The 13,435-nt window shown below is 42.0% G+C and overlaps 1 protein-coding gene across 3 annotated transcripts in view; it reads right to left on the minus strand.

Moving 5' to 3' along the window:
* Positions 1 to 647: 647 nt before the first annotated feature.
* LOC108893584 (vacuole membrane protein 1) overlaps positions 648 to 13,435 on the minus strand; it is a 57,767-nt gene continuing 44,979 nt past the window's right edge. For all 3 annotated transcript variants that reach the window (XM_018691738.2, XM_051078858.1, XM_051078859.1), the window contains 2 exons: positions 4,792 to 4,894; positions 648 to 3,609 (listed from right to left, as the gene is read on the minus strand). In XM_018691738.2, the coding sequence (XP_018547254.1) occupies positions 3,466 to 3,609; positions 4,792 to 4,894 (247 nt within the window). In that variant the 3' untranslated portion in view covers positions 648 to 3,465. The remainder of the gene's footprint in view (positions 3,610 to 4,791; positions 4,895 to 13,435) is intronic.

Raw genomic sequence — 13,435 nt, forward strand, 5'->3', positions numbered from 1 at the left:
CTGTTTTTTTTTTTTCACCTCATAACCACAAAGAACTGACCCAAGGTCAAAAATACCTGCATCATACGAGATCAATATGAACTACTGTCTATTATGTATGTATAATTTTACTGATTTTTTCATGTATGGATTTTAGTAAATATGTGTGAAACAAAACCAACATTTAAAAATAATTTAAATGCAGGTGACCCTATTTTAGGTCATAGCAAACATACAAGATGTTGTATAACAATCACAATGTTATAATAATTTAGCAAAAAGAAAACAACAGATTATTCATCAAATCATGTTTCACTTCATTATGATTCACTACCACTAGCACAAATACTATTTTAAGGTAAAAGAGTGCTACATTTAAATACACCTTCAATTAACTACAAGAGCATAAATGTAACTATAATTCACAACTCATAGCAAAGGCCTAATGTGGAATCTGAAATGGAGCCGATGTCAGTATGGAGAGAGCAAATCGGTAATGTGATAACCATTTGGATGTGAAACACTAGACGAAGAAATCGGAGTTGTGATGGACTCAGTATCCTCCTTGTCCCCTTTCTCGGCTGACATGTGAGATTCTTTGGAGGCCTGTGGGTCAACACTGGCCCAGTGTGGTCAAGACTTATCACATAATGAACAGAACACCGATCCTCTTTTTAACAGACTTTATTTATAGTGAAAGCAGAAAAAAACAGTGCATACACTTTTAAAATAGCCCAGTTACAGACATCTATTAGACAAGAAATACAGGCACTTACACATAGAAATATAAACAGAATTTCTAGACAAACATGCACACACACACACACACACACACTCAGACAGGCATGCCAAAAGGGGGCTCCCTTATGGAACAGGACATCCTGAAACTGCCAAGAAAAACACTCTCTAAGCCAGCGAGCCATTCCAGTGTTATCCAATGATTTTGCTTTTATGACCAGGAAAAAGTTTTACACTTTTGCTCTATTGTAGAAAAAAAAGAAGAATCAAAAATAAAACTGAGGCTTTGCGGCAAAAGTATCCACTGGTCAAGCAATGATTTTCAGCTTTGTATAATTACCAATTTGTGGCCCTTAGAAAAACACCCCCTCAAGAGAGTTGTTCCAATAAAATGCAGCCTCCTACAAAAAAAGTGCATATTGAGCAACAGAAGAAAGTACTGAGAAAAAGAGAAGAGGGAAGTGTAAAAGGGAAGGGGAGAGCTGGGTGAGCACTGTGTGTACCATACCTAGGACTGGGTGTCACAATGTGATGTGTTGCAATAAGGTGTGTACTGTCTGGATTCTCTGGAAATTCAAGAGGACGGAGCCAACTCACACACACGCACGCGCGCGCGCGCACGCACACACGTACACATGTACAGAGCTACACTACTGACATCACTACATCTGCATTTGCAAACATGTGAAAACACAGTTCCCCACATAAAACCACATAAAAACCCCCACAGACGTCAGCATGGAGGAAATAAACAATAGACCCATGTCCCCGACGTTTCACAAGCGGTTGGGATAAAGGGAAGTGACATCGCAGCACACACCTCTAAATGGGAACTGATGCTAACTGTGACAATGACAGTAACAGAAGGAGGACAAAACAGGATGCTGGTCAGATGAAAGAGCCCGAAATGTCAGACAGCCTACAGACTGTTGTCGCCTTGCAATCTTAACAGCCAACACCAGTCTGATAAGCTATCTGACAGGCCGAGAGAGTGACGGACATGCCTGAGACGTACGCATGTACAGAGACGACAACAATGGAAAAAAAAAGAATCCTAATCCTACTTACCATGACAGGAGAAAAGAGGAGATGTGAATGTTCTGACTAGAGCTGGTGCAGAGCGCAGGGTTCAGCCCGCTCAACAGTACCCCTCTGTTTTGAATCTACTCGAGTGATTCGTCTCCTGGCTCCGTGACTGGGGCAGTGCAACGAGTTCATTCGAAGGTTCAGCTAAGGTAACGGCACAGACGCTTTTTACTGTGCGCTTGAGGGTTTTTTTTCCCCCTCCTGCTGGTGCCTGCTCTAGCGCCCACTGCGCTCAGTCCAGCGTAGCACAGCAGCGGTACAGAGAGGGAGAAGAAAATAGCACATTTCACTGGCAATTATGGAAAAAAGAAGGTACTGCATATATAGAGAGCCAGCTGACGTTATCCAATGAACACAAAAAGGCAAAAAAGGAACACTGATCGTATGAAATCCCGAGTTTTCTTTAATGAGCCGTTCACGTATTGTCAAACACGAGCTTTCTGTTCTCATCGTAGGTAAAAATGATTTTTAAAAAAGCTCCGTGGACAAGTGAGGACAAAGAACACTTACCATGACACAGTCTGTCCCTAAGTTAAAGCGAACAGCAACAATCTGCCATACTAAGACTTCCAGGCAGACTCCTGGTCTATTAGTGGAGCACAATCTGCTCTAATCCATAAAAGATAAAAGAGAGAGAGAGAGCAACAAATGTGGCAGCCACGCAAACGCAACCTACTATCTCTGTCTCGCTCACTGTCTCACACACAGGCACGCACACACTCTCTCACACACAGTCGTGGATCTGATTCAATATATGGCTGCATCTGGTAAAGTAGCCCCAGGCTGACTCATGTGCTCTCTTCCTGGAAGCAGAACAATAAGGGCAGACAAAGGGACCAGCAGGGTGATTCATGGACGATTTATCATTTCTCATCCAAAACTACCAAAATGAGCTTTACTGCACACACAAAAGAAGTGGTCATCTAAAGCACCATGAACAGTTGGAAACATTCATTAACATCTTCTCTACAACTGACTTAGTGCTCTACAATATGTAGAAATGAGGTGGATCTGAAGAGGGCACAATTATTCACAGTCCATTTACTTGTCTTGTCTAACCACAACCAACACTGCACAACAACTCTTAACTGTAATAAATACAGAATATCTTATTAATAAATGTGCAAATAGAAATCATAAATAAGTTACCAAACAAATAATATGCTGGTTTTACAGAAGTCTCACCACATAATCAACACTAACAATCGTAGCTTATTCAAATAAAGTGAATTCAAGTGACTCTATGAAGATATAAGACTTTTAATATTGTTGTAGTGGAACGAACAGTGTAGCTTAAGGCCTCACTGAGGAGAATTATTGCCAGCAGATTCTTCTCACGTGCTCTGGACCTACTAAAAGCACCAACTGGGACACTTTAACAACACAACAGCTTACACACACTCATACGTAACCCAACAAGCACCTACCTTACAGAGAACAATCGCAGAAATCACTACCAAATGTAAAGCCTTAAAAAGCAAGTAAATTGAAGTCCAAGTTCAACATCAACATGTTGCTACAATAACAAGAGAGAAACCAGATGGGGACTGATATTTTGCTTGAGATAATGGTGGGGTATCAGCTAGTAGGGAGAGCAGAAATGAGGAGAGGAGTGGTGGGAGCTTCTGAAGCTGATGGCTTGCCGTGATCGCTAGCTGGCCTTCACTCCGTCTTGTCCTCCGAGTACTTCCCCTGCTGCTTGCGCTTGGCGTAGCTCTGGGCCATGGAGTTGACAATGGAGCAGACAAAGAAGCATACCATGATGACCACAACCTTCTCAAAGAGCCACGACAGCCAGTTCTCCTCCTGCCAGGAACCACAGAGAGAACAGAGAGAGGAGAAGAGCTTGGTCAGTAAAGTGAGGGCCACCCCCCTCCCCTTTTCACCCCACACCCTGCTCTCCCCTCTGCTCCTGATGCTGTAGGCTAGGTGGGGATCCAGCTCCATGTGCTGGACAGATAGAGATCAGGGGTAATAAAACACGCGGCAGCCCCCACCGTCCTCCCTCCTAACGCCCCCACTGACCCCAGCCTGCAGCCTGCCTCCACCAAGTTAAATTGGCTTGCTTCTCTCCTGTAACTGCAGGAGGCTCAAGTTACAAGAAAAAAGGAACATTGTTCTAGAAATGCCTTAATCTGTCCTTGTGCAACTCAAAGTCTATCCTTTTTTTCTTCTCCCTCCTAGTAAGCACATAAAAAAAAGAAAAATCGTTTTCAATGAATCACTTAGAGCAAGAGAGAGAAAGGGGGAGTGAGAAATAGAGAGGAGCGAAAAAAGCTTTGAAAGAGAAATAGGCTACAGCTACAACTGGCTCTTTTTGTTCTAGACAGGGGGGTTTTGATGGATTGTCACTGGCGGAGGGGGGGGGCCCCCGCCCTGGTCTACAGTCAGTGCTGGGTTCAGGCGGAGCACTGAGTGCAAGTGTGTGTGTGTGACACATAGGGGAGTGACCACACTCACACACACACTCCCAATTGGTAAGATGGAGCATGAGTCAGCATGCCCCGCGCTACAGTAGTACAGTTCAATACAGCGAGTGGAGCCAGACCCCACACTGGCCCCTCTCCTCCTCCCTCCCCTCCAGCCCGCCCAGTGCAGTGCTAACCTACACTGTCACTCTGGCCCTAAACAAGCCCCTGTAATCTACTGTATCACTACAGGTTAGAGTAAAATATACAACATCAACACTTCTCTTATAGACATTAAATCAGGTTTTAAAAATTTTATGAAACAGATTTTTGCTTTCAATTTCTAATTGAAAGCAAAAGCTACAGGTAAAGAGGGCAAAAACAGAATTAATTGTGTTCATGAGAGAAAACTGGGTCAGAGATATAAAGGAGGGTTTAGATAAAGAGAAGAAAGGGACACAAAAAAAGTAGAGGGAGAAGGAGTGAAAGAGGCAAAAGTAAGGGGGCCACATTCTTTTCTTGGCGCACGCACATGAATGAATAGAGGCTGTGAGCTGGGGGCTGAGGCCCCTGTACTTACAGTTGGGATCCCCTCTCCGGCACGATGGTGCAGCTTGGCCTTCTGGGCCTCCAAGTACTCCCTGAAGGGCTTCTGCAGTGCCGCACCCAGCAGTGGAACAGCTCTGCCTCCACCAACACAGAGGGAGGGAGGGGTGGGGGTGGGGGTGGGGGAGGAAAAGGAGGGAAAGCGGGAGGGAAGGAAGAGGAGAGAGATGGGGGTGGGGTGGGGGTGGGGGGGGGGGCACAAATCACGTCACATCATTGTTACTCACCAGCCCAAGGGCAGCAACAAAGGGAGGCATGCTGTCCTATCTCCTGTACTGTGTCGGTCTCCCCTGCTTCCTCTCCCCGAGAAGAGAGAAAGACGGAGAGAGCAACGAGTGCAATCCCTTCACTGTTTTTCCCCACAAACACACGCACATAAACATACACACACTGAAAAAAAGCAGACTCTACCAAAGCCATGGAAAATAGCGCTTCTCAAAAACAAACCAAAAAAGTAAAAAAAGAAAAATTAAAAAAAAGAAAAAAGAAAGAAATAAAGAAATAAAGTTGGCTGGTCCTCATACAGCAGCCGCGGCATCAGTAGTCACCCACATTCTCCCGCTCTGCTCTGCTCTCCTCTCCTCTCACACACACATACTCGGCTTCCTCTTCCCTCTCACACACACACATTGGTGAACTCGTTCAACTCCCCTGCAGTGCCTCCTCTGCCGCTGCAGCGAGGAGAAATGAATGACTTCTCAGAACTCTCACATTTATCACAGGCGGTTCCTGTAAGAACTGGTTTCAGCCAATTAATGAGGAAGTCAGTCGTACCCAAGCTGTGTCATCACTGGCTGAGACCTGGGGGGGATGGCCCACAGGGGGAGGGAGCTTCTGTAAGACGGCCCATATTAGGAAACCCTTTACAAGATTTAGCCACCAACTACAAGCACACTACTGAACAACCCCCCCACCCCCCCTCCTGTCCTACACACACACACACTTAAAGAAAAAAGAAGACGCGAGAGACTGCAGAGAATGCCCTAGAATAGCGAATCAGTGGCCCATCCCTGGGCTGGAGTTAGTGATTAATCACTAAACAAATACATACTAAAGACCTTCGCTTATTCTCTTTTGTGGCTATACACAGTCAATTACATCCCCTGAGCTATTGTTTCAAAGCATTCTTTATGCTCCACTTTTACGTCTTTTGTTCATGTTGGGGAGGCATCATCAAAGCTCAGAAACACATCAGAGATTTTAAGGCAGGTTTGCGTGGGCAGTCATGTCACATACGGTTGAGTTTAGAGCTGATAACTTTCTCTGAAGGAGGCAAGTCATTTCCGTCCCTCCCCACCTCCACACACACACAGTCACACACACACACACACACACACAGATACATGTACACACACCTATGTGTGGTGAGAATAAAAACCAGATTGTGTTAAATGATTAAGTTTACAACAAGGAAGCCTTTCATTAATGATTAACTTTATACCAGGTAATGATATCTTTCATGTGAATGGACATAAAGCAGACAGGAAGTCTAACAGATGGATCCCGCTTTAAATTACACAATAGAAATAGTTAGGACACACGGTATCAAAAATCAAGCTAGGATTTTTTTTTTTTTTTTTGGAGGGAAACAAAGCCTCCAGTATTCCCATCCCCCACTTGACAAAATTCCTAACTTCTCCACGCCTCAGAAATGTAAAACTAATTTAAAAATACATAACCTGCATGACAAGCCTAATATGTGTTTGTACATGAAACATAAATATTAGAAAGCAGTGGAGAAATACACTAGTTCAGCAAATAAAGGTAAACAGGCAAGAACAAAGAGTGAGAGAAAACTGTTTTCAGAAATGGCGGGCAAATCATCCCTTACACGATGAGCAATACTGAGTCATGAGTCTGGGCAAATCCACCAACAAAGAGGCTCAAAGCTAGCAGTCTAAAACACGTTTTTAATGCCTCAGAGTCAGGACTGGCTGTTGGTCTTTCCATTAAAAATCAGATGATTTTGTCCTTTTTGGGAATATATTTTCACTTTCTGCAGAGCATGTTGTGAAACTGTTGGATTTGAAAATTTCTAATGTAAGTGTGTTTATGATTTACATGTGAGTACCTGTGCTGAGCATCATTCTGTGTGTGTGTGAAAGAAGTTCAAAGATTATCTTCATTAGTCTGAGATAAACATTTACTTCCCCTTAGCTGGAATTAAAAGAGAAATGTGTGTAAGCTGTGCATGCATTAAATGTGTGAGATAAATAGTGTGAGGCTGTACAGAAACTCCTCTAAAAGTTGACCTCAAGTTTCAGTCAAAGTTAAGCAAATTTATAATAGTATTTCTTGATTTATTTCTCAGTTGAGCTGGCAAGGACGAGAACAGCTAGAAACCGAAATTTACAACAACCATAAGATAAGCCTGAACTATTTACTCAGCAGCTACTGAACAAACTTTAACAACTGGTTTGTTAAAATCCTGTGCTTTCAGTGAGAGTAAAAGAAAACTCACTTGTATTTTTTTTCCAAAGTGAAGCTTTGAGACACTGTGGAAAAGGGAACTAAACAAAACTATTTACAGCACTTTTTAAAAAAGCATAAAGTCTGCTTTTTTTTACACTCTAAAAGCTCTTGCCAAATTTCTATATAAACTATAAAGGCTCACTTATATCAAAAACTGATCATGCCTCGTTTTATGGTGAGCATAATTTGGTAAAAATCACTAAAGTAGTCCCGTAGAACAGTATGTATGTTCTTCTTAAATATATGAAATGCAACTACTACTCATGATGAAAATAAAGCTTATAGATTAATGTCTCTAATTTTATTTAATCAGCTGAAACAGCTATAACACAAATGTGCCTAAAATAACTTTCAATTTCTAGTTTTTGTATTCAGTTTTTTTCGTCATTTCATGTGACAGCAAAGCAAAGGAACCAACTATGATTTTTACATGAATTAATGCCTCAAGTAAATTAAAATTAGGAATTCTGTTATGTATTTCATATGTTGATCTCCTTTTTTGTGGGCCCATGTCCAAATATATAAATGGACACCATAAATCTATTGTCAAGCATAAAAAACACTGCAGTTATTCCGAGCAGATCTATAAAATGTGACTGTTGTCACTTTCTTCCTCTAAAGAGAAAAAATATGGGATAGTTAAAAAGGATAATAATAACAATGATGAAAAGTCTTAAAATTTAGGTGGTTTTACAACCATAAAACCCTGCATGTGTGGATCCTACTTTACAACTTTATAACAGTTGTTCTCCAATTGATTAAATTACTTCCAGAAGTTGTGCAAAAAGCATAAGGGGCTTCACTTACTTGGGTTATAAAAATGACTCTGAGTATATGTATGTGACTAATTATTCACACTGTATATTTTATATAACTGCAGGTATTTGTAAACAAAGCAGTGTGGGTGAAATGTATTAATTAAGAACAAACAGGTAGCATGTAGACTTCTAAATATTAAGAGCAAAGACTGTAGCTCCATCAAATGATTTCCATTTGGTCACTAAACTGAATCAATAAAGGGATGAAATATATCAATTAAAAGTAAATCTCTCAATGATTTATTCAATGCATTAAGGACCCTTTTATTTCTTAATCTATTAGGTGTAATGAACAATAGAAGCTAAGGGGATATAGATAAAAACAGAGTAACAAAGGCATTTAGAGAAAATCAAAGTGTAAAAGTTGTCTAACTTGACTGTATGTGACATGTGGGAAGAGGAACTCAGTAGTTTAAACAGCTGAGTTTAGTTTTTGTTGAACTAGGTAGAAAACTGTTTTGACCCCTATATATCTGATGTATGAGGAGTTCAAACGAAACAGAGAACAAACATAAAGTTGACATGTACATCAGCACACTTTCTTTGTTCAAGGGGAAAACCATTTCATCCAAGAATAAATTAAAAGTGGCCTAACGGAGTTCGATCAATAATTTTGAAGATGAACAGCTCTCGTCCAGAGATACAAGAGAAATCACAGTACCACCCCTGTCCTACATTGCCATCGAACCGATCACTTTTTCCATCTTTTCAAATCATCCTCAGTGTGGTCATTCAGTACACTGTGTAACATAAACATACGAATGAGACAAAAGTGTTTGACAATTTGTACCAGCGTGTTAAGTGAAATTCAACAATGCTGCCCATATGTGGATTTTAGAATCAAAGTCAATTTTAGGAAGGTGCATCAAACCTATGAATCACTAATTTCATTATGCGCCCAGCTATTCTGGGGTTGTAGGGTTGAACCCACAAAACACACACACACACACACACACACACACACACACACACACACACACACACACACACACACACAACACATGTTGTCATATAGTACTAAATGTTTTATTTATTTATATTTTTAAGAAATGAATAATTTTGGTAATTTGGTTTATATGTTTGTATGTTTAAATTATTTTAGGTCATTTTTAAGACCTGGCACCTCTATAGCCCCTCTTCTTCCTCATCAACACAAACAGGCTCATCACCTTTGTCTGCAAAGAATCAAGTATGAAAAATATTCCATTTGAAGTACACAAAAGAAATCTCAACACTTACAGGTGACAGATATTTCTTAAGAACACAGCAACCTACTTTTGCATTATTTTCCAAATAAAGAAAAGGTAATACATTCTATATTTGCATCTTTCTGCATTCTTCATTCATGATTCTTGATTCTTTTAGAGTACAGTGCTTATTGCTGGGCTGCAGATTAGAAGAACAAAATCATCCTCCATCAAAGATCATCCTGTGCCTCAATTTGGAACTTTAAAAATACAATTAGGAACCAAATGCTCCATATCATGTCTGGTCATGCAGTATGAAAGCATACCTCTGGTGGTAAATGTAGCGACATCTGGCATTTTTGCAACATAAATCATTCCAGCCTTGAGTACAACAATATACTCCTCTTGTCAACTTTCACCTTAAAACTGCAACAGTCAGTGTTTGAAACTGCTCCCTGTCTGCACCTTAACCAGGAAAAGGAGCTAACTTAATTAAAAATGAGGAAAAAATAAGGATATAAGTTCTGGCAAAACAAGAAGATATGGAGGGAAAACCCCACATCTCTCAGCTTCCTGCAGCCTGATTAATGCTGTGAGGGGTTAATTTGTGAACGCCATCTCAGCCCCTCATTTTTTTAAAGAAACTATCATTTCCTGCTGCTGTTCACGGAGTGTGGAGCGTGTTTAGGCGTCCTGTGTTCATTTTGTGAAAACTAAATTCCACAGCCTGTGAGTCAGAGCGACCTTTGACCTGTCTGCCCCTTCTGACGGCTGCCACCTCCAATGGCACTTGAACACACACACACACACACACACTCATAAAATTCACAATTCCTTGTTCTTTATGATAATGAAGTTCTAAGGGCTCGCGCACACAAGATCACACACGCAGGCACACTCACACGTGCCCTGACGTTCCAGGCAGGGGATGATAGAGAACAAGGGCTCACATGACAGCCAAATCCTGGCCAGGTCCAACTGGTTACGACATCATCACAACAACTGGCTTAGGCAATCGCTAGTGTTACCCAATGCTCCACAGGGCCACAGTTCACACCTAACATAACAGCAGAGACACTGACGCACACACACACACAGTGGTTAGGCAGCACTCTGACCTGAGGCACTGAAACTCTGACCTCTACACGTCTCTGTGCAAAACACTGACAACCTGACTCCTTTAATCAGTTAAAAGCTTGATAAAATATTACTGCTCCAATTTGATTTTATTCAGTGTTGGAATAATGAAATAATGGAATTGTGGGAGGAGGAGCATGTTTCACTTTATTGTAAGGAAAATTTTGATTCACGTGCAAAATGTTGCAGTGTAATCTGAGTGTGTGTGTGTGTGTGTGTTTGCTTGTGCGTGTGTGTCTGTTCCTCCTCCAGTTCAACTGGGCTTTTTCCCAGTGACTTCACCACTAAAGCATGGAGCCCACTCCTGGACGGAGATCCCCCTGCCCAGGGTGTTTATCACATCCCTGCTCCACAGCCATCTGTGTCAGCCAGCACACACACGTACAAAAAGTACACACACATGTACACACAGGCTCGGACACATGCTATCCTCTCGGGTGCCCGCAGTGCTGCCAGGAAATCAGGGGGCACCAATTATAGCAGTCTATTATTCCTCTCACTTCCCAGACAGCCACATAAAACAGCCCTCCAACCTCTACGACCCCCCAGGTTCAGGTCAGCATGCCCACACAGACCCTCTTGGTCTGTGTGTGGAGGTGTGTGGTGTTGCTGGGTCACTGGGTAACCAGGCCTGGACCCTTCCAATGGTGAGAAAGGGTTGTTCAATGAGTCAGATATGAATGGAGACACATCCAGACAAGTCATACTTCTACTTGTGGAGTGGCAGCAACAGGCAGGCTGGAAATAGAGGAGGAGGTGGTGGAAGAGAAGAGGAAGAGGAGGTGTAGGGCATTGCGGGTTGCTCAGAGAGTCTCCATCCATCCTGTGATGTCATGTTTGGAGGAATGGTCGCTGTACAGGATCTATGGTGACATTGTTTCCTATGGGACAATGTCTAGCTCTCTTTTCAAATGAACACCTAATGACCTGGTGATAACCACACCTACTGTATTTAAATTTACATTTTATTAGTCCCAAAAGGGAAACTCTGCAGTGTGTCAGAAAACTGAAACATAAAAGAGGGGTTAAATGAACAAATTACGACATTTTAAATAAATGTGTAGGGCAGAAACACACCACAGGAACCTGGTCATGGGGTGGAAAATTTATGGCACGTGGAATAAATGAGAACTTTGAAGCTCGACTGTCCCATAAACGCGATGTATGTCACTAATCCAACACAGCAGGTTAGAAAGTGAGCACAAAAGTATATGTGTGAGACTTTTTCAGTATACAGTACGCTGTGGGACTATATGGAGTGTGTGGTTCATATACATGTGACATGCTGCTCAGATAACCACATAGGTTACTACGTTCCTGTCAAAAGCCACAGCATGCTGTATATCTTCCGCTGCAAAACTACATGTTCTACTCTGGCTGCTGTATAAGTTACCATTTAATAAAGTAACAAAGAAGACCTCAGCATAAGGACAAGCAGTAAGGTCAATTATATCTGAGTTTTGTAACAAGGTTTATCCATGACAGAGTCAAAAAATAATAAAATGTAGTTATAGTTAACTTCTTTACTTTCTGATCAGTTGTACATATAGGCTTGAAAGTGTGTTTACATACTGAGAGGTTGTGGTTAGAAGCCAGCAAATGCAGACAAGTGAAAGTTCCTGATGTTTGCTACAGTATGTCTCATTGTGCTGGAACAAGACTGAAGAAATACAGAAAAAGCAGCAATGCCGTGTGATGGTGATTTAAGTTCCATTGCAGTCTAGTAATAAATTATGTTCACAGCAGTGAATCTTTTAAAGTTTGACAAAACAAAATAATAAGCTGATGATTTGTGTGTCTAGGATAAATTAAAATAAAACACAACCTCCTCATAATTAAGATTCATGGTTGCTATCAGGATGAGGCATAACATGGATATCTCAACCGGACAACACTGAGCATATTTACAGGAGGAATTATCACAAACAACCCTCCTCACTATCTCTCCCTCTTCATAAGTTGTGGCTGTTGTGAATTGGGCTGATGGTGGACAATGTGTCTGTTTTGACTGAGGTGTGGTGGGGGCAGGGAGGGAGAGTGGTCCGGATGGCTGCCCGGCTGGCCTGTGAGTCAGGGCCTGTCTGGGATGACTCCTCTCACAGAACACAGATACAGACACACACACTTACGACAACTGGTGACATTACAGCACATATTACAATGTTCATGGGATTCACAAAACAATACACTTCAGTGGATGATGCTGATTAAGAGCTCAAGGTCACGTTGTGTTCCCCTGATAAATGAGCTGCTCTAAAAATGAATCAATGGCATACTGTTTCCTAAAACAACATACAAGCTGGTTGCCATCCTGATGAATAAATACATTAGCAATTTCAGAGCCTTGGCCTAAGCATGTGTAGGAATGACTTGATGAGCGAGTGTGAGACTGAGGACCAAAACAAATGAATCAGGGATGAATAAAGCAGGACGTCCTGGGATACACACTGTGCCTGAGAGGCACATAATATGACACCAGACCTGGAACACACATCTGACCTCTCCCTCTCTTTGTGTCTTTCTCTCTCTCTCACACAAACACGCACACACATACACACTTACTCATCAAAGCTACAATTACATTCAGATCTTTGTGCATCCCTTCACTGAGGGACTCAGTGTGCTATATTAACCACAAAAACAGGCCTACAGTACACAATCTGAACAATAAGTCTTCTTGAGCGACTGAATATTATTCTAAATGGCTGTGGTAAGACCTTCTGGCTGAGAGTCAAACCTCTCTCTGTCTGTTACAGCCTCTGTATTTCTGTCAGAGCTTGGGGGCCAAGGTAATCAGAATGGAAGTGGGGGAGATGAGAAAATGCCCCGCAGAGTCACGCATTAAACTTAACGATGCCATATAAAAAGAGAGTCGGCTGTGACCTGCCGCACTATCCCTCACCCACGCTGTCTTGCCCTGTTTGCCTCAGGTCCCATCACCCTAAGTGAGATGTCTGACTGTGTTTGGGCCGGAGGAGAGAAGGGCAGGTTTTGGAAGGACTGA

This window comes from Lates calcarifer, linkage group LG20 (genome assembly GCF_001640805.2).
Source record: "Lates calcarifer isolate ASB-BC8 linkage group LG20, TLL_Latcal_v3, whole genome shotgun sequence".
In the NCBI taxonomy this organism is placed as follows: Eukaryota; Metazoa; Chordata; class Actinopteri; family Centropomidae; genus Lates; species Lates calcarifer.